Genomic DNA, 22757 nt, shown 5'->3' with positions numbered 1-22757 from the left:
GCTGTCTGTTTACACTTTTTTGTGTCTCCCACTTTTGAACTTGGTGACAAGAGCACAGAAACTATGAGAAACTCACATTGACGAAACTCCCACCTGCTGCAGATGATTTTGCAGATTTGAATGCAAAACAAGCTGTTCGGGCTGTCCGGATGTTCTGAGGGTCGGTACTGAGAAGGCAATCCTACAACGTGAATTATCTCACTGGCAGAACCTCTCATTTGCGTCATGTCAGAGGGCCAAGTCTGAGTCCATGGACGTTGAAGTTATTTCAACATCGGTCTGACAAGTAAGAGTGATGCCTCTTTGCTCACTAAAGCAGCAACACAGAGGCAACTTGGGAAGCCGTGCTGCCTGAGACACTGGGGCTGGGGGCAGAACATAAATACCATTGGTGACAGCTGCAGCGGACCGTGCAGATAAGAGAGGTGGGGGCCAGGTTGGGGGTGGAGGGTATTTCGACAGACGACGACGAGAGAACATTTTATATTTATTTAATTTACCCTCATGGTTGTTTGCCGAAACCCCTCTCAACCCAGCATCTCCGATCTTACCTGCACAGGCCTCTCCTGGGTGACAGAACAGTGAAATCGCAGCAAAAATGGGCACTTAGGGCCCTGTTTACAAAGGTAAATATACAATTGTATGTTTACTAATGAATATCTTTACTACTACACATATGTGTAGATTTACACCTAAGTGTAGACTTACATGTTCCCACCCCCTCATATCAGATGGTGAAGCCTTCTACAACAGGATTTGCTTTTGTAAAGTTGCTTCAGGTAACTTTGCACATGAGTTGGAGATATCCTCCACTGTGGTGGAGATCTCATATGATAAAGTATTGGACCAAATATTTTTTTAAATATATATAAAACTATTTTAATAGATAATGTAAATTTACAATTGTTTGAAAATATGTATTATTTACCTATAACTAACATTATAAAATGCAACAGCACATTAGCTCATCAAATTAAATAAGTATTAAATATTTACTTTAAATATATTCGTTTGATTTATAAATAGTTTTTAAACTAGAAAAATACCCACACTTACTAACATTTCTATTTTTACTTAATTTGTAGTAAATGTTGTTAGACTTATGTTGAATTAATTTACATTATTTTTATAATAGAATATAGCAAGTTTAAGGTAATATTATTTAATTAGGTTTATTATTAAATAGCAAATATTCTACATAATTTTTAACACCGATATCAATCACAGTCTCACTAAAAGAGACAAAACTGGCACTTCAGGAATAATAAAATCACTATTTTGGCTAACTGGCTAATCGAGATTGCTGTAGCCTTGGTCTAACCAGAATACTCTGGCCATTTCCCATCAAAATAAATATCAGTGTTAAACAAAATAAAAATAGACTGTGTGTATTGAATGAGTCGACAATTAGTCCATAGATATTGTGATAAGAAGGCAGAGGATAACAGTGTCCTGATTAACTGCTTTAACATGTTGACCAATTAACACTCTTGGCAGATATGTGTTTAAACTGCCATACTGTTTTTAATCTTGGGCTAGTTGGGCGACCAAATAAATCTGTATTTCTCTCACTTACCCAATTTTAAGTCACTAGCTTTTTGACACCTTTCACGCACTGCAGTCTTTTCATTCTTACCCATCACTTAACACCATCATTCGCCATTTATGAGGTGACCCTATGTCTCATAACTAGATGTAGGCATGTCAACTTAGTCCTTATTTACATCTTTAATGAGCCGCTATGGGAAGGATTTAAGGTGCCCAGATTATGACTAGGGCGGTATTGAACGGTGACTGATGGGTATCCGTATTTGGAGTAGGATTCCTTCACTGAGGCACACAGAAAATCTGTTTGTTTATGTTTCTCAAAGGTAGTTGTTGTTTTTTTTGCTAGAACCGTGGACACTTTTTGTATGCTTTGTTTGTGAATAGGCTCCTAAATGTACTTCTGGGCCACCATATCTCTAAAGAAGATAAAATAAGACAGACAAATCGTAGTTATTTGAAATATAAAAATGTTCTTATGTTTTCTGCACATATTTCCAAGTGCAAGGTACCCTCAGCAGTGGTTTCTTCAAAAAGTAAGGCCTTTGACAAGGAAGAAGGATCAGGCAATAATGAGAAAGGAAGGATACCCTCAAATGTAAAACAAACAAGAAAAAAGATTGCAAATATGAAAACAAGAGGATTCGTGTTCTTTCCAAGACCTCTGCCCAAAGATGATGAAGAGAACGAGGTTACTTCAGATTTGACAATCACATTTTGCAGGGAAGGTGCAGAACTCAGATTAGTAACCAAGCTACAAGCGCAATAAAAGGGAAAGTTGTACCATTTCATCCAGTTTGAAGTTGCTAAAAAGATGAGTGCTGATTGAAGATTGAGAAAAACACATATTTTATTTGTCTTTGGCACAGATAGAGAAAACGCATGATGGTGGTTTGGACATAGTTGTCTCTGTTGGTATGTATCTGTGATAGTGAGGATAATGCTGATGACGAAAACGGTCATGCTTGTTTTGCCATTTGTGATGATTGTAATAAAAATGAGACTGAGTCTTTGATAGCTAAGATGAAGCTGAAGAGTTGTGAAGATGGCGACCATGTCCCTAATGGCATATAATTTCTAATTGCAGATCCCGATGAGTGTCTGCTGTCTCCTTGCAGCACACCTTCCTCCTCAGGATGGGAACGCTGCAGTTTTCCAGATGGTATGTCAGTTTTCCAGTTTAATTGACACAAACATTGCCAGAAACATGTTGACCCACTCATAATTTTATTGGAAACAGCCAAACAATCTATTTGGTTTACTTTCCAACACATTGCTTTAAATATGTCCAATTGATCAAGTAATAAATCATTTTTGATACAATGTAGACATTTTTAACCTCACTACCAACACTATCATCTAGCACTCATTATTACACATTATCCGCTTCGCAGTAAATCTGGCGTTGAAGCACACTGGGGAGGCATTCGGCCTCTCCCAGTAGGGCCCGATGATGAAGCATGTCACCAACCAGGTTGGTGAATGAGGGCCTTTGATACAAACCCAATTGGTGTTGTATACCTTCCTTTTCTCTGCTCTGGTTTTACTACTGAGAGTCTTTTTACATTCTTTCCTTGTTTTGATACTAAGAGTGTATTGTTACGTTCTCCCTACCTCTCTTTTTGTTGAACTGAATGAACTATGTCAGTTTTTTCCACAACTTAATTTTTATGTGTTCTAATGTCATTTTCCCAAATGATTGACAGAGGGAAAATAGCTTTGCGACAGTCAATCTCATTTCTTGGGTAGTGTATTTAATATGGGCTGTAAGGCAGAGACTGCTCCCTTATGACAGGTTGACCCTCAAATACCATTCGCAACCATGCAAATACACAAACATGGAGACACAAAATGACCTGTTTGTAGACACAATAAGCATGTTTCAAGTAGACTGAGCAGATATCCATTAGAGAGATATCCATAGTATTACGTGATTATCTGTGTAATTTAATTCACTTGTTTGTATTCCCTGTCAGCATGAGCCAGTGGCATAGTGTGGGCGTGGCCACAGAGGTGGTTTCTTCAGCCACAAAATTCTTAGGGGCACAAAATTGGGGGCACAAATTGTACCGTGCAATACTTGCCTTTCCCCAGGCGCTAGCAAACACAAGCTACATAGCTGACATAAGCACTCTCTTCACAATAAATATCAGATGGTGTGCTTTGGTTTTGGCCTGTTGTACATCTCCTCGACTTCTGTAAAACACTACCACGTTGCCCCAACCTCAAGATTCTGGCTTCCCCAAATAGTTTTCCAGCCCTCTGTACCAAACCTAAACTAAATTCCAGAGACATTAGTTCTATCACAGTACCCATTTCACGTTTCTAGTTTGGCCCTGTGAATTATAGAGATCAACGTTTAAAAAAAAATAACTTGTATTCGTCGTCTTTGTCTTAAAAAATTACCATTTGTTTTGGAAGATTTTCAGGGACCCAAAACAAAAAGTAATTTTTTGAGTGATCATTCATCTTTCTTCTCGCTGTCATTTCTTTTCAGTGTCTTAATTCTTAATCACTCCTGAATATTTCAAGTAGTCATTGGAATGACGACAATGTTGAGCGGGAGTGAAGTGCAAGCGTAATAAATGCTCTTCACATGACAATGTCATTTGACCTCAATACTGAAACAGAGGTGCTGACATTGTGTGGTGTCACTATGTTGATTCAAAATGTACACTCGGGGCTCGATTCCGATCCGGTAAAAAAAATCCCCCATATGAATCGTATTCGTTGCCGAATCCGTATGACTCGTAAACACACCGTACGACCCGGCGAGTACGATCCGGACCGGGTGATCAGGACGCTATTCGTACGGTCCGCGTCAGGTAAGGGCGATTTGTACGGAAAAGAGCACAATGACATACACACCGTACGCCGCGTACCCCCCATGATCGCCGGGGTACGCGCCGTACCCCTGCGATCATGTGGGGTACGCGCCATACACCCAGCGTACATGGGGTGCGCACCGTACACCCACCGTACATGGGGTACGGTGCGTACCCCATGTACGCTGGGTGTACGCCACGTACCCCACATGATCGCAGGGGTACGGCGCGTACCCCGGCGATCATGTGGGGTACGCGGCGTCCAAGGGGGGGCCTCTGTACTTGTTTCGGCCCGAACTATGCATTTACGGCTGTTTCCAGCTCCCGTAAAAAAAAGGGTCGTACATTGCGTACCCGACACGAATCGTACTTGCTGGGTCGTAAAAACCAGCCGCGAACCGTTGCGACGTCACGTACAGCGGGTTCCGAGTGAGACTCGTATGGATATTTTCGTCGTACGGAGTCCTGTACGAATCGTACGGTCTTTGGCTCCTGGTACGGATCGTACTTCGTCGTACGTACGGGGACGTGTACGGGTACGATTCGTACGGGGAAAATTGCTCCGTACGACGATTCGGAGCGCATTTTACCGGATCGGAATCGAGCCCCAAATGTTTTGATGCTTTCCGGAGTGGCATGATTTTCAAAATTACAATACTTCTTCGATGCAGATTAAAATGATTGGAAAGATATGCTCGGCAAGATATTGATCCACTTGGCTTCATTTTCTGAAGTGACGTTTCTGGATCTACATGACTGACTATTAAATTCACTTTGATTGAAGCTCAGATACTCCTAGGCATTTTTCAACACACACTATTGCCTCAACTTTAAATTGTCTGTTGACGATTTGAACATTTCCAATATCCCTGTGCTTGAGTGATGTTTTCAAGCAATCTAAAATTGCCCAGTTCACAAATCGTTGTTGGATGAACTCATCCCATCCACTGAAACCAAAGCCCAAGATGCCTTGAGCTAACTTCAGTCCATCCACTGTGTCTAGAAGTCCTCGTCCTCGGGGCATGCACTCCCCATCCCCACTTGTGCCCAATATTCAGACCTTCTCTGTATGAACCCATGCGTGACTGTACTACACATTTTATAAGAAATATTTAGGCCGTACTCAATATATTACTCCAAATATTGTATTTTCTGGGTTGCCTTCAACACACATGCGAAGATGATCAAGCAATATTTGCTATGGGTATTACCTCACTCCATCCACTACAAAGGTCAACAACTTCAAAGACAAACTGAGCCCACTGTTTGGTTATGCAACCCAAACATACACTACAGTGCAAGGCTCAAGTTCTCAGGTATGTACCTCCCAACACCCCAGATCAAATTGGCATGAATTGAGCTTACCCTGACTGTCAAAGTTTTAGGACAGAGGTATAAATTAAAAGAACATCCTCTAAATTTGCCCCATCCATCGATGCTTACATTTTAAATCCTCAGTTGAGAAAACCCCCACATTCACAGTTCCAGAAAATACCATAATGCTACTTGTCAACCTTTTACATGCAGTTTCAGCCACTCACCGTTGTTTTTACCTCACCTTACTTCAATCCATTCTTCTCACAGGCACATCCATGCTTCTTCTTTTATTGTCGCTTTTCAGGCCCTCATTGGAGCTCCAATATTTGTTCTTTCCATCTTTTCCAGTTCCACTGCACATGCTCATTGTCTCTTCTAAGTGTCTCTTAGAGATCCTGGACACAGCTTTTCACCTTAATCCTCTCTTCTCTGCGCTTCTTCCAGGCCATCAGCATAGTCCCTGTCTCCATCCTGTCTTCTCTTTGTCTCTTCCGGGTTTCAGCACAGCCTCCCTTTCTCCCTTCCTGCTGTGTAGGTCTCCAGGTGCTCAGTACAGTGTCATCCTTAAGCTTTGTGTCTCTTTCAAGTCCTCAGTGCTGTCTATTGTTTCTCCCTGGCCCTTCTCTTTCTCTTCAATTTCCCAGCACAGCTTCGTCCTTTAAACTCTCTCCTCTGTATGTCTTACAGGCTTTAAGCACAGACTCTTGTTCCAACCTGTCTTCCCTGTGTCAGTACAGCCAAATGATTCATTCTCTCATGTCCATGCATCTCCCAGGTCCTCAGCACATTAATTCCTTCATTTTCCCATGTCTATGTCTCTCCCAGGTCCTCAGCGCAGCCCATCGGTCTCTTCTGTCCACTCGCAGAGGTCCATTGAGAGTTTGTTCGCTGCCAGGTAAGAGAAGGAGCAACTTCCATTTATTGTGAAGGGCCATCTATATAGCAACATAACAGTGAGGAATAGGAATGAGCACACATAACTGTAGGCATAGATTAAGCAGAGGTACAATTGATGGGGACAACATATGTAAGCTTTTCTCAGTTCCAGTTCACTGGAAATTAATTCATAGATCAGAGTTGTCAATAGGAATTGGGGTCATTGTTATAAACTGGTTACATATTGACTGTATTAGTGACCTAAAAACTGTTTGGGACTCAAAAACCATGTTGAATATCTGTCTGCCGCAATTAGGCAAAAAGCAAACAAACGACGCCACACGGCCCCCCTTCACGAGCCATGAAAGGCCCCAGGACCACATCAACTGGGACCAGTTCACTTGCGTACCAAGGAGCCCACTTCCTGGACACTGTTTACTTGCCCACAAAAAACGTGGTCAGGAAAACCTTGTCTAATCCCACCCGGCAGGTGCTGCAAAAATGCCCCTGCAGGATGGGAGCAGACATTTGTTTCCCTGCTCGCGCTCCAGCTGGCAAGGGAAATCAGATTGCTACCACCTGGTAGAAGCAGATAATAATTTCTCCCTGCGGGTGGAAGCAATTCTGGCTCCCGTTGCACCCAGGATGGGTGCAAGCAGGGGGGCTGGCAGGGCTGCGGGGACCCTGGCCCTAACATTGTGTTTTGAAGGGGCCACGGGTGGGCACCAGTGCACCCATATTAGGCTCCGGGGATGAGGTCTCCAGAGCCATAAATGCTCAGAAAGGCTGTTTCTCTTCTTGCCTCTCTCCCCATAAAAAAGAAAAGGGTACAAGGGGATGGTGTTCCCGGTGCCAGAAAAAGGCTTGGGGAGGGGGCAGTGTAGCCATCCTTAAAAAACAATATGGCCCAGGCAATAGGGTTCCAAAGGGCCTGTAAAATCTTGGGAAAGGGACATACGCCCTCTTCTCTGAATAATTATTTTAAAAGATGGTGTCCCGGGTGAGCACCAGGGTACCCTAAATATAAATAAGAAAACAATGAATAATATATGAGCGGCCGGAGGGGTTCAATTATTATTCACTGCTCCTTGAAGGAGCACCCAATAATGCCATGTGAGGGCTGAGTACTATTTTCTCCATCTTGGTGATGTCCTTAGAAGTGGCAGAGCCTCCATCAAGCATTTTCTTGATATTTTGGGGGCTGCAGGGAGTGTAGCAGCCCCCACTAACATTTTATTTTAAAAACAGTAAGTCTCCTCTGTCATTAAATTCATGGCTGCAGGAGAATTTACCATATTTTTAAAAACACTTGTAGTTGGAGCTCTATGTTCTTCAGCTGCAGTGCTGGACCCTCTTGTTGTTTTTATGATTGTGTTTTGTGAGCTGAAAAGCGTTAAAAGAAAGACTCAAAGACATGTTGGTTTTATTTTTTTAAAAACATGTCTCTGGGTCTTCTGTGTTTTTCTTGTATTGAAAAGTAATTAAGCATTTTCATAATAATCCTTGTTATTAAACATTACATTGTGTGAATTATTTAAATATACTTTTAATAAAACATATATGTGATTTTTGAACATGATTAAAGATTTCCTTTATATATATTGATATGCTCACCCCTTGATAAAGCTAACAGTCCCACTTTTTATATTTTGGTGTTGTGACTCTGTACCAAAGTCAGTAAGTCTGCATGAGTGCAGCCAGGGCCAGCAAGACCAACTACAGGCTGCACATGCCAGAAGGCTTGCCTTATAAGAAGTAGGGTTTTTAAAAGCCAGCTCCTGCAGCCAAACCCATGCTGCACATGTCCAAAGACCGTGGGGTTGGTGTTGCGTATGGTAATAAAATCCTACGTTGCGTTAAAAAGACCCTAGAAATTCACTGAAAAAAAACACAAAGGTTAAGACAACGTTATAGTTAGGAATTGTAACTATATCTTACTTTACATTAAAAAAAACCTTCAAAATTCACTAAAAAAAGGCTAAAGTAACATTATATTAGGCAAATATTTCAGTGAACGTAACGTTTTAAACTCAAAAGCACTTTAATTCACCAGTTATTGTTCTCTCAAGTTCCGATAACTCATGTCTTAAAGTAACTATAACTTACGCCCTTGCCATTCACTGCTTGTGACCTCGCATCTCACACATTACATCTCTCATGATATGTTCTATAACATCATTGATAAAATCAATGCAACATCTGCAATGGCATCATTGAGGACAACACTGTGCATGAAAGGGGTACAAGTTATAGTTACTTACTATAAACATAACTGGTGAATTTCAGTGGATTTTTGAGTATGAAACGTCATGCTGTCACAAAAATGTTCACCTAACTATAGGACCATATGTAGGTAAATCCCAAATACCGATTCTTAAATACCGATGTTTAACGAATTTTACAGAATCAGTAATAAGAATTTGGTATTTTGGATGTAGGTAAAAAATAGGTAAAAATTACAGAATCAGTATAATTCGGTAAATAAATACTGAATTCCCAACACTGATCGGTAAATACCGATTCGGTCACATCCGAATCTGTAATTACCGATTCGGTAAATACTGAATCGGTAAATACCGAAATCGGTATTTCAAAAATAGAAACAATTAAGGAATCAGCCAATCCGGTCCAACCACCCCTCCTCCCAACCAGGAAGTGGCCACACCCATGCAGGTGCACTCAATCTGAAGCTGCTGGAGAGGCTCAGAGAGCTGAGCAGAGCCCTTGAGTCACTGGAAAACGTTACTTCAGGAAACCTGCAAAATGTCAAGCAAAGACACTGAAAGGGAAGATGCAGAGAGAAAGAGAAAGATGAAATTCAGCACCATGGAGCTGCAGGTCCTTGTGGAGGAGATAGTGAAGGAACACCACAAGTTGTTTGGCAAGCAGTCCCTGCAGGTGGCACAATCTGGTAAAAGGAAGATTTGGCTGGCAATACAGGCAAAGGTTAATGCCATTGAAGTGACCCCACAGGACATTGACGACCTTAAGAAGAGGTGGTATGACCTCCGGAGTGTGACAAAGCGAAAAATGGCTGAGCTCCAGAAACAAGCAAACCTGACAGGAGGAGGGAGGAACAGGGCACCTGCCTGACTGAGCCTGAGGAGCTGGTGGAGTCCACCATTGAACCAGACAGCACCTGTGGGGTTGGGGATGCAGGCAGCTCAGCCCGAGCTGCCACCAGAAAAGGAAAGAAGCATGACAGCAATCACCCTCTTCCCCTTCCCTTTCCCCTTCCCCAATGTGGCAGTGTTAACCCCACTCCAGTACAGGTTTTAATATACACCAGCAATGCATTATGGGAGATGTAGTCATTGAAACACCTACCATGTCAGACAGCACACCAAACAACAAGGCAATAGCAACAGTGTTTCAGAGATGAGAATTTATTCGTATAAGCAGGGCTGCAGGACCACAGAGCTAATGTACGATTTTCTGTCCACAGGCGAGACATCTCGCAAGCATCCCAAGGACAAGGAAAGTAGTGCCCTGTGGAGGGAAGACTCACAGGAGGCAAGTACCAGTGCAGGGCAAACCACACAAGCAACTGCAGCATCACCAACACTGCCAGCCTCCCAAGACCTGCCAGCATCACCACAGCTGCAGGCCTCCCAAGACCTTCCAGCATCACCACAGCTGCTGGCCTCCCCAGAGCTGTTTGCCTCACCACCACTCCTATCCTCACCTGAACTGGTAGCATCATCGTCTGCAACAACACCTGCAGTGCAAAAAACCAAGAGGCATGTCGCAGCCACACTCAGGGAAATGGAGCCTTCCACAGGAGACACAGTGGGGGGTGACACATCAACTGTGGCAGTTGAGGACAGCAATGCTAATCAGCAGTCCACCGCCAAGGGGGCCCACACAGGTGCCAGACACCGCAGGACCAGAGACAGCAGTCAAAACCAACATGGCAAGTGTCCTGGTGTCTTCTGCGGACTGGAGGCGAGTATGGTCAAGGTGCAGCGCATGCAGGGGAAGGCCATCCAGTCGGTCCAACGACAGATGAGGCACCTAAATGAAAATTGTGAAAAACATTGATAAGGGCATCAGCTCAATGGTGGAGGGAATAAGAGCGATGGCTGTGGGCATGCGAGACATGTCCCAGTCAGTGTTGCTGCTGTGTAGCAAGCTGGACGAGGACAGGGCAACAAGGCGCAAGGAGAGGGAGAGGTCAGAACAACACACAAGGGCCGTGAACTGCCTAGCCACTGCCACTTACCTGCTTTGCTGGGGCTGCGTTAACATGCAAGAGGGACTGGCACACAGCAGCAGTGAGGTATCCAGGGGCCTTGTGAAGGTGACAAGTGCAGTAGAGGTGCTGCTGACTGCTCAGTCAGCAAATACTGTTGCTCTGGATGTGGGCGAGAACGAGGAGAGGACCAGTAGAAGCAGCATAACCCCCTCTGTTACTGATACCTGGAGGAGCAGCAGGCTCCATGGGGCTGGTACTGCCCACACAACCAGTGAGGACAGCCAGCCAATGGCATACAGCACCGGTAGGCGTGCCCGCAAATACTGATGCTGCCCACACTCCCTGACCTGGAATGGGTGAAGTAACCCAGGACTTTCATAATGCATGACAACAATTGGACTGGCCCATTTGGGCCTTTGTGTACTGGCGTAGTGTCAAAATATTAAAACTACGTTGTGTACATACTACAACTGGCTGTGCCTCCTTACTTACTTACAAATAGTTGTGTGTGATCTCTGCCCGTCTCTGTCTCCCATCTGTTGCTGGCACCACTCCTGCTGTGTTGGGCTCAGGGTGTGCAAATCATCATCGTCATCCTCAATATCTGTTAATTATACTGCTGTTTCTTTCCTAGTGGCAAGGTTGTGCAGCATTGCGCAGGTTGCAATGATTTTCCAGCAGATGAGGGGTGAGTACTGACGTGCGCCTCCGCTTTTGTGGAGGCAGCTGAACCTGCTCTTTAACAGCCCAAAGGTGCGCTCCACAACGTTGCGTGTAGATTTGTGTGTATATACAACCAGAGAGGAAAGGTATAACAGGCTACTCTCCTACCCCTAAATCACAATTTATAACAACAAAAGAGCGCCTACTGCTGTGAATTTCTAAGAGACACGATGCCTAAGTAAAGAAACACACAGTGACTAAACTAAATTAAATGTGCGGTCAAAAAACTGGAAGAAAAAGGAAAAGGAGAAAAAACTATTTTCTAAAAGAACCCTCACTCACCCTAGTGGTGACATGCTTCATCATGGGGTTCGCCACAGGAGGGACCGAATATGCCTCCTGTGTGCTTCGACGCCTGCGATTGCAGCGTGTTACAAAAGTGTGATATATGTGATCAGAAACATGTTGACCACTCACACCGGGTCACTGGGGTTCTAATATAAACCTCCAAGTGATCTAGAATGACCTAGATTGCCTGTTCGTCACTGAGACGTGGCTTAAAGCCTGGTCTACCCCTGATGTTGTCTTAGCGCTACCACAAGGGTACCGCATCCAGCAATTGGATAGGCAGATACAACGTGGGGGGGGGTTGCCATTATCCATCGCGACTCGATCAAATGCACGACATTTGATCTCCCAGATATTAAGGAGGCGGAAAGTCTAGGTTTTAATCTTAATTTACTCAACACCACAACTTTCACTCTGTCTGGAGTACTGATATATCGACCCCCTGGTCAACAGAAAAACTTCCTAGCTAGTCTAGCTGAGGTGATCAGCAACCTCGCCCTCAAATTTGCTAATTTTACTGTTTTAGGCGATCTAAATCTACACCTTGATTCTGACTCCGATACTAACGCATCCTGTTTTAAAGATCTTATAGATGTATTAGGGTTGACCCTACTGACACGGGACCCTACGCATAGGGCAGGACACGTATTGGACTGCGTTTGCTCTAACCTAACATCGTTAAAGGTAAAACCGCCCGGTCCCCTAACCTGGACCGACCACATGTTCATTCCATTTGACTTTTCAGTGGAAGGAAATGGGATCAAAAAGGTTCCTCCTAAAGTAAATACCAGTATGAAACATGACTGGAAGAAAATAAGCAAGGACCCGGATTTGCTGCTCAGAGCTACGGCACTTAAACCCATTTCGACCGGCATCACAGAGGCAGATAATAAAAATTTCAATCACTGGCTAGAGGAAATTCGAGGTCCCCCTAAGGCCGCAAACCCCAGCAAACCACTCCATACAAAAAAATCAGCACCCTGGTTCTCACTCTCCCTGAAGGAGAAACATGTAGAAGTTAAAAAATTGGAGAGAACTTGGCGCCGATTGTATAAGGAAGAAGACCTCAGCCACTATAAAGAATCCAGGAGACAGTACCACGCCCAGATTAAAACTGCTAAAAAAGAATATTACTTAAGAGCAATTGACTCTTCAAATAACAAACAGAAAGAGATCTTTAAAGTGGTCAATGATTTTATGAAACCAAGGTTCCTCCTATCAGAGATTCCGCCCTCCCTTACCCTATGCAACTCGATTGCGGACTTCTTTGAGCAGAAAATACAAAACCTTACCAAAGGCTTCTCTGAACAGCCCGCTGTTACAGCAGCAGAGGACCTGGAAAACCCCCCTGGAGTAACACAATTTTGTGATTTTCTGCCTATTAGTTTAGAAGACTCTCGTCAATTGATTCTGTCTACCAAATCTGGATCTCCCTTTGACCCCTGTCCTCCCATGATGTTACATGCCCTAGCAGATACAGTTAACCCCTTTATAAACAACATCATAAACTCCTCCCTATCCTCTGCCGATATCCCCTCGGAATGGAAATTAGCGGCAGTGAAACCCCTGCAAAAAAAAGCTCTGCCAGATCCATCAACACTCTCCAACCTCCGTCCAATCTCGCTGCTCCCGATGCTTTTTAAAATGACCGAAAGGGTGGCGAATAAACAGCTGACCAAATTCCTGGAGGACGAGGATATCCTGCACCCCAATCAATCTGGGTTTCGGGCCTCACACTCCACGGAATCCGCCCTTCTGTACACCGTGGAGACACTGAAGACCGCCATGGATCAGGGGAAGAAGGCCGTCCTTATCCTACTCGATCTATCGGCGGCCTTCGATACGGTGTCCCACTCCATACTAATCAGGCGACTGATGGCAGCAGGGATTGGGGGCACTGTATTGGACTGGCTGAGGAATTTCCTCGACCATCGTAGGCAGGTCACGGTGCTGGGAGAATACCGTTCGGAGGAAAAAATCATACAAACAGGGGTACCGCAGGGCTCCAGCCTAAGCCCGGTACTGTTTAACATATACATGATCCCTCTGATTAAGCTGATCTCGTCTTTTAACATCAGTACCATATCATACGCTGACGATACTCAGCTCATCCTAGTGCTAGACAGGGAAAATGGAAAGGCAGAGGAAAATCTAAAAGCCTGCCTCACAGCAACTTTCATTTGGATGCGTGACAACCATCTAAAATGTAATACCGGGAAGACCGAAATTATACCCTTCGGCCCCCAAAACCCCTTTTCGCCCAGCCTATGGTGGCCTCCAGGGGTGGAGTCCCCTCCGGATACCGTCACTGCGGCCCGGAATCTAGGGATCAGATTCGACAGTGCCCTATCTTTTAAACAGCAAGCAGGGGCAGTGGCAGGGTCTTGTTTTAACATCATCAGAGGGCTTAGAAAGTTTTTTGATTTTCTTCCTCTGACAGCCAGGAAGACGGTGACAGTAGCACTGGTAACATCTCGTTTGGACTACTGCAACAGCTTATATGCAGGATTAAATCGATCTGTCCTGCATAAGTTGCAAGTTGTCCAAAATGCTGCTGCCCGTCTGGTCCTTAAATGGCCGAGGAGGTCCTCTGCCTCAGCCGCCCTCAAGGCCCTACACTGGCTACCTATTCACAAACGCATACTTTTCAAAATCCTAGTGATTACCTTTAGGGCATATCACCAAAAAGGACCCAAATACTTCCTTCCCTGGTTCAAACAGTATGCACCAACACGCTCCTTAAGATCTGCCAACAAGAATTTACTACAGACCCCTAAATTCAGACTCTCAACTAGAGGAGGGAAATCTCTCGCAACACTGGGCGCAAAAGCTTGGAATACACTCCCTTCCAACCTGCGCCTGATCTTCGATGAGAAGATTTTCCGTAAGGCTTTGAAAACTTGGATCTTCAACCTCCCAGACTCGGTCTGTCTGACCCTGGTCTAGACACAGCGCTCGGCTTAGATGAGATAGATGTGTGAGTTGACTTTTCCGGCCTTCCATCTAGGCTACGGGCTACAAGCGCCAGGATGCTCCTTGGAGTGACAGTCGCGCTATAAAAGAGCACACTTACATTACATTACATTACATCTCACTGTTTTTAATGTGAACATCTGGCCCTATAATAAAGTTGGTGGGGTCCAGCTGTGATCTTTTACCACACTATTCATTTCTCACTGATCACATATATCACACTTTTGTAACACCTGCTCCGTTGCAATCGCAGGCGTCGAAGCACACAGGGGGGATATTCGGTCCCTCCTGTGGCGAACCCCATGATGAAGCATGTCACCACTAGGGTGAGTGAGGGTTCTTTTAGAAAATAGTTTTTTCTCCTTTTCCTTTTTCTTCCAGTTTTTTGACCGCACATTTAATTTAGTTTAGTCACTGTGTGTTTCTTTACTGAGGCATCATGTCTCTTAGAAATTCACAGCAGTAGGCGCTCTTTTGTTGTTATAAAGTGTAGATTTGTGTGCCACATTGTATCGTCTCTCACACAGGGTTGATGGGTTCAGGTAGGGTGTCAGGATGAACGAGCGGACGGCATATGCGCTATTACCTATGTGAAAAGAGAGAGCCATTAAATCACATGCACAGCAACACCTACATCTGCAGTAGCTATCAGGGTGTCACAGTGTTTTATCTGCAAACACAGTTGATGGACAGAATGCAGAACAATGTCTTACATTCACCCCAGTACAAATATCTGGGCCTAAATCCATAGTTTTTTTGCACTCCACATCACCCTAGGTCAGACAATGGCTATATGCAAATCAGCCTTGACCCTGTGCCTCATTTGAACAGTCCAGCCCGAACTACCAAGCCATGTCTTTCCTAGACCGGAATCAAGCATCCAAGGACCGGTTTCTGGCTATCAGCCTTCTTCAGCCTGGATAGCTTGACTCCAGTGATGTGGAGAGCCTGGGACTCACGTCTGAGAATACCCAGCCCACTCGGGGTGAAAATTGCAAAAACACAGTTGATGGACAGAATGCAGAACAATGTCTTACATTCACCCCAGTACAAAGATCTGGGCCTAAATCCATTGTTTTTTTGCACTCCACACCACCCTAGGTCAGACAATGGCTATATGCAAATCAGCCTTGACCCTGTGCTTCATGGGAACAGTCCAGCCCGAACTACCAAGCCATGTCTTTCCTAGACCAGAATCAAGCATCCAAGGACCAGTTTCTGGCTATCAGCCTTCTTCAGATGGTCCATCCATCACCATCCCTTTTGTACCGCTTGTGGCCACCATAAGTGTGGCAGGGTATGCTCAGACGTGAGTCCCTTGCTCACTTTGCCACTGGATTCAAGCAAGCCGGGCTGAAGACGGCTGGAATGCCATAAAACGGTCCTCGGAAGCTTGTTTCCGGTCCAGGGAAGACATGGCTTGGCAGTTCGGGCTGGACTGTTCCCATGAGGCACAGGGTCAGACTGATTTGCATACAGCCATGTCTGAACTGGGGTGGCAGAGTGGGATAAAGAAAGGTGATGGATTAAACCCAGATCTTTTCACTGGGTGTGAGTGTTTGATTGATTCAGATGCTCCGTCCATCACCACCCCCCTTTTGTACCACAGTATTTTATCTAGCAGGTATCATTCTCTGAATTCTCCCGCTGCCATGCGTGTGTAGATCCCACTGTTCTGGAAGATGTAGGCTTTGTGGGTGCTTCCAGGGAATTTGGCCACAATGTCTGTGATTATGTTGGCAGCATCACAGATTGCCTGCACATTTATGGAGTGGGTGGACTTTCTGTTCCTGTAGATGAACTCAGTGGCTGCAGGTGGGCAGATTGGGATGTGTGTGCCATCAATGCAGCCAATGACATGTGGGTACTGTGCCATTTGGTAAAAGTCAGTCTTGGTCTTCATCAGTTACGCATGTGTGTCAGGGAAGCTGATGTAATGATGCATTCTCTGCATCATGGCCACCAGGAACTTCCTGAAGAAACGGGACAGGCAGCTCTGGGACACCCCACCTATCGCAGCTATCACCCCCTGGTAACTGCCAGATGCAAGCAGGTGTAGGCTACAGAGCACCTGGACATGTGGTGGTACGGCGTGCATCCTTGGTGTTGGGTACTCCAGGAGTGGGTGCAGGTCCCTTATCGAGTCCAGGATGGTGTGGGGCTGTAGCCTGTACCTTTCATGGATCTCTGCCTCAGTTAGTTGGAAGAGTGTGATCCGCTGTCTGTAGACTTGCTGCTCCCGTCTCCAAATCCTCTCTCCTGCTGCCTGTAGCTGTAACCGCCTTGCTATCACATAGAAAGCTGTCATTCTGATCACACTGTTGCATTTTGGGGCCTGTTTTATGGCCTGCACCTGGTTACCACCTGCTTTAAATCCATGGTAATTAACAACTCTTAAATACCGAATTTCATGAAATTCGGTATTTTAGAAGTTACCTACATCTCTATTCTCATTTTTACCGTTTCTTATTTACCGATTCGGTAAATAAGGATTCGGTAATTCAGATTCAGTAATTTTGAAATTGGTAATGATGAATCGGTAATTTCCGATTCATAATTACAGAATCCTTACTTTTGGCCCCCTACCTCTCAAATGCCTAAATACCGGTCGGTAACGGCAAATTTACTGAACTTCGCCCGTTATCAACCGGTATTTAGCTACCTATGTATGGCCCTTAGTTGCTTACATTTTCCCCGCAGGTACCCTTTATTTATTTTTATTTTTCATGGAATAAAATCCTTGCATCACAAACCTGGCGGTTTCCTGCATGCTTATTTGTGCCACTGTAGCTGCCTGAGTGAGGGATTTGCAGGGTGGAAATATATATTACCTATTGGCGTCTCGCCAGTAGGTATATATAGTTAGGATTATTTGTCTATGGAACTTTTGAAAATTCTATGTCTAATAACTTTGGCGTTTGTGGACGGAATCGGCTGAAATTTTCAGGAAAATGGCACATTTTGTTTCTGAGTGATCCCTAGAGTGATGGGGAACACACAGTGTTGTTTAAATGCCCCTCACACACCAACAGGCCCCTTGGTGTCATGCTTCATCATCGGGGCCTTCGCACCCCTCTACAGGATGCGGCGTGCTACGACTCGCGGATACGCAGGAGCACTTGAAGTGAACTATGTGTGGGGGTGTGTGTTTTTTACAAAAGTGTAAATGTGTAATGTTCCTAACAATGTTAAATGTTAGTGAGTGTCGTTGCGCCCAGTTGCCTTCCCTCAACGCGGCTCTCACTTCATCGGAGCCGCGTTGAGGGAAGGCAGGCGATTAGCTGTTGCAGTAACCGTTTTCTGATTAGAAAGGAAGGATTCCCCAATATACGCTAAGGCTCATGAAGTCCTGTATTTGGGAACTTTAAGTTCTTACGCCAACTGGGCGCAACGACACTCACTAACATTTAACATTGTTAGGAACATTACACATTGTGGTAATTTTTATTGACACTTTTACATTTTACATGTGAGTAAGGGGAGGGTAAGTGCAGTAACCCTTGTCCTGAAGAAGGGGGCTTTGACCTCCGAAACATGTTGACTTTTTGATACAGTGGTCTGGATACCCTAATACGTATCTATCAAAACCACGCCCTGCACTTTCGTTTTAATAATACCAGCCGGGGATTTAATAAAGTATTTTTTTCCCACGTGCCAGGTATTTTTTAACCACTCACTTTTTTCACCTCACCTCACTCACACTTTTGTAAAAAACACACACCCCCACACATAGTTCACTTCAAGTGCTCCTGCGTATCCGCGAGTCGTAGCACGCCGCATCCCGTAGAGGGGTGCGAAGGCCCCGATGATGAAGCATGACACCAAGGGGCCTGTTGGTGTGTGAGGGGCATTTAAACAACACTGTGTGTTCCCCATCACTCTAGGGATCACTATCACTTTGAGTGGATTCCACTTTGTTTATTCGTATGACTAGGGAGACTGAATCCACTGACTCTCTCTCTCCCCCCTCCTGTTAAAATTTGTTACATTTTGTTTCTGAGCAGCCCCCGAAAATGTGGGGGGGTTTCGTCAAGGGGGGCCGAGAAAAAAGGGGGGTCCCAAAACGCGTTTTTCCCATGTTAATTTCCATAGGGCCTTTGGCCTCACTTTTAGCTCGAACGGCTGAATGGATTTGCACGAAACTTGGCAAAATTGTAGGGACTGTTAGCCAGATGTGCCTTTGCTAGGTCTCAATATATGTGCTCCAGTGGATTTTGAGAAATTAACGTTCAAAACAAGATATATATCTGTAACAGCGCTCCGGGCTGCGCTCCGGTCCGCTTACTTTTCGCGAAACGGAACTTTGCGCGCAGAAAGCTGATTGGCTCTCCGGTGTCTGTCAACATTCTAAACAGTCCGGAGCGGCCGCCATCTTATCTCTCGGTAGGATCGAGAGAGAAGAAGAGGTGAAAAACGAAGGGGAAATTTAATGAAAGGGGGCAAGGTATACCTCTCTTGACCCTCTAGGAATGATGTTGGGGTTATTAAAGGGTCCCGTGGGGAAAATAAAAAAATATATATTTTTCACGGTAGAAGCGCTTCCCGGGCCGCGAACTGGGCCGCAAACTGGTAGCGAAACGGGAATTCGCCATTTTGTGTTTTGTTTTAATTAAATTACTAGGTATAAGGGGGTGCGGGAGACGTATCCTGACCCCTTATGTTTTCTGAGGGTGGCTGAGGAGGCTCATATATGTTGATACATGTGTTCCAGCGGCTGTGCGTGAGCTTTTTTTTTTTTTTTTGCTGCGTGACGTCTGTTAACGTTCGATTCGATGGAAATCAGGAAGTGTTGACCACCATTTTGTCACTGCGAGTAAATATTTTGTTATAAATGAATCCTTATTGATAAACATTGTCTGCGCCATCTTGCCTTTTTGTCCAATGCCACAATTTTGTCGTGCACGGCAGCCATTTTAGATGCCTTGACCAGACCCACTCTCTGCACGCCGTCGATTCTCAGCACGGCTCCCCACCCTCGCAAGCATCTCCCCCACGCACTGGTCACCCCCGCTCTCTCTCTCATGCATGGGCCATATACTTCCCCCCATCTGCGCTGCTCTTCCCTGAGAATCACACCCTGTGCCCGCCCGACACCTCCCTTTCACCCTATTCACTACCGCACCCTCTGACACTCCTCTTCCTCTGTGTCCGATTGTCCAGGCCGGACCCAGGCTATCACCTAGCCCTGCGGATGTAGTTTATGGCCCCAGCTGTAGAGAATCCAGACATATCAATCCTCCCGATTCAGGCGTGAGACTACTGATTTCAGTGCTAGTCTTCCGCCTCCCGATTCCTGCAAGGAAAAACCAGGGGGCATATTACCAACAACTAGCGATAATTTTTGTCTCTAACTTGTTTAGAGACAAAAATTATCGCCACACATCGGCGAATTTTATCGCAGATAAACCTTGCTATTAGCAAGGTTTATCGCAAATGCGATATCAGGAAGTGTTGACCACCATTTTGTCACTGCGAGTAAATATTTTGTTATAAATGAATCCTTATTGATAAACATTGTCTGCGCCATCTTGCCTTTTTGTCCAATGCCACAATTTTGTCGTGCACGGCAGCCATTTTAGATGCCTTGACCAGACCCACTCTCTGCACGCCGTCGATTCTCAGCACGGCTCCCCACCCTCGCAAGCATCTCCCCCACGCACTGGTCACCCCCGCTCTCTCTCTCATGCATGGGCCATATACTTCCCCCCATCTGCGCTGCTCTTCCCTGAGAATCACACCCTGTGCCCGCCCGACACCTCCCTTTCACCCTATTCACTACCGCACCCTCTGACACTCCTCTTCCTCTGTGTCCGATTGTCCAGGCCGGACCAAGGCTATCACCTAGCCCTGCGGATGTAGTTTATGGCCCCAGCTGTAGAGAATCCAGACATACCAATCCTCCCGATTCAGGCGTGAGACTACTGATTTCAGTGCTAGTCTTCCGCCTCCCGATTCCTGCAAGGAAAAACCCGGGGGCATATTACCAACAACTAGCGATAATTTTTGTCTCTAACTTGTTTAGAGACAAAAATTATCGCCGCACATCGGCGAATTTTATCGCAGATAAACCTTGCTATTAGCAAGGTTTATCGCAAATGCGATAAAAAACGGCCGCAATGCATGAATATCGCTGAAAAGTCAGCGATATTCATGCATTATCCAGCAAATGCTCTTAGCCATGTTATCCACCTTCCATTGGATAACATGGCTAAAAACTGCTCAGGGCAGGTGTTAGCTTTTGGAGATATTCGCGCTTAGCGCGAATATCTCCAAAAGTTGGTAATAGGAGATAGCGATGGTTAGGGACTGTTTCCAGTCGCTAACATCTTGGCACGCCCACTTTGCATGTCATTAGTGATAAATATCACTGACATGCAAAGCGGGGTCCAAGATGCTCGCTATCTCCTTTTAGCTGTCACTAACTGGTGTTAGCGACAGCTTGGTAATAGGGAGATAATTTTATCTCCTTTTTTTTGGCTTTTAAAGCCAAAAAAGCGGAAATAAACCCCCTTGATAATATGCCCCACGATTCCTCGGGGGTTTCAGCTGACAGGGCTTGGTATTGTGTTACGTGCTAATTCTTCCAGGAAACGTCAGAGGGTCGATGTAGGGGTTCTAGAAGGGGTGACAAACCATTTAAGCCTCATGAACAAGCGCATGGTCTTTTAAAGATTTGTGAAGTACTCAGGGCGGCGGTGTGTGTGTGCCCTCTTTCAGGAGCGGGCGGGGGGGCACTGCCAGCAACTTGCCAGGCCAGGCAGTGTTCAACACGTGCATCACCCTTTCTCTGCCTGCTATTGCGCTCCATGCTTCGGAAAGGTAAGAAAAAGAACGTGCATTTGAGTTTGAAATGTCCGATCCTGTAGCAGTACACTTGCAAAGCCCACACATGACAATAACCCGATTCAAGGCCCCATTCACCCGATTTTTTAAACAAATATAGTACTCCAAGAAAGTTGGATTATAAAACTTTATTAAGTTTTAAATATAACAAACGCAACAAAAACTGTAAATATATTTAAACATTTTTTGATAAAAAAAAACAACAATGGTCAGAAGCTGTCTTTTGTGCGAATAGTCCCAAGGCAGCACAACGTGCTGAGTTGTGGAAGGCACCCAGGTGAAGAACCATCCCTTCTTTAAACCCCATGGTGACCAACTATAGTTTCAATGAGTGCTATGTCCCAGGTTTTACATAAAGTAGTGTTTACCTAGAGTGGTGCTGTGTAGGACACTCTGAATGGAAATTAACCAGAACTATAACGATAACAACAACAACAACAATAATATAACTTTTATGCCCAAATTACGCAAACATTTGGCTAATCTGCTAAAGGGGGGAGTCGCCATTTCTTTACAATAATCAATAATGAAAAATCAACATCAATAGGGTTGTCCGTATTCCCGATGCAGCACTATAGTGCAACATACACAGCACCTGGGGTGTCAAGAGTGAACAGGTCCTAGCTGCTTAACCAATGACTGACAAATGCTATATTAAACACTTACTATGTATAATACTTGCGTTCACAATAGTTTTACTTTACAAAACAGAACAAAAGATGTCCCCTGTAAGTAAACCCATATTAGCTGTTTCAGTTATTGAACATCCTAAGGTTTTATGACATGGGGAACAGTGGTGATATCCTGGGCCACCCATCCGTAGCCTCTCTAATCTCCATTACAATGTGTTTCTTGCTAAAATTAGCCAGAACTATAACCATAACAACAACAACAACAATAATATAACTTTAACGTCCAAATTACGCAAAGATTTAGCTAATCTGGTAAAGGGGGGGAGTCGCCATTTCTTTGGATAATTTATTCATCCATCCGTAACCTCTCTAATCTCCATTACAATATGTTTCTTGCTGTCGCTAGCTGATGAAAAAACTAAAGTGATAACTTCCTCATCCTTATTTTGTCTTTCTTTGTTCCTTAAGATGTTATCTGTGTCAACCTCTTCCGAGAATGCTGATGCGTTAGGGATTTCCTTGTGTTTCTTAATAGCATTG

At 44.7% G+C, this 22757-nt stretch overlaps 1 protein-coding gene across 1 annotated transcript in view; it reads left to right on the top strand.

Annotated features, from left to right (window-relative positions):
* VWA5B1 (von Willebrand factor A domain containing 5B1) overlaps nt 1-22757 on the top strand; it is a 1100054-nt gene that overhangs the window by 950661 nt on the left and 126636 nt on the right. Inside the window, exons 18-19 of the mRNA XM_086920192.1 lie at nt 2633-2707; nt 6513-6582. Coding sequence (XP_086776318.1) covers nt 2633-2707; nt 6513-6582 — 145 coding nt within the window. The remainder of the gene's footprint in view (nt 1-2632; nt 2708-6512; nt 6583-22757) is intronic.

The sequence above is a fragment of the Lissotriton vulgaris genome, chromosome 5 (assembly GCF_964263255.1).
Source record: "Lissotriton vulgaris chromosome 5, aLisVul1.2, whole genome shotgun sequence".
NCBI lineage: Eukaryota > Metazoa > Chordata > Amphibia > Caudata > Salamandridae > Lissotriton > Lissotriton vulgaris.
Note: the sequence above shows the minus strand (reverse complement) of the source record. Positions and strands in the feature narration are given on the sequence as shown.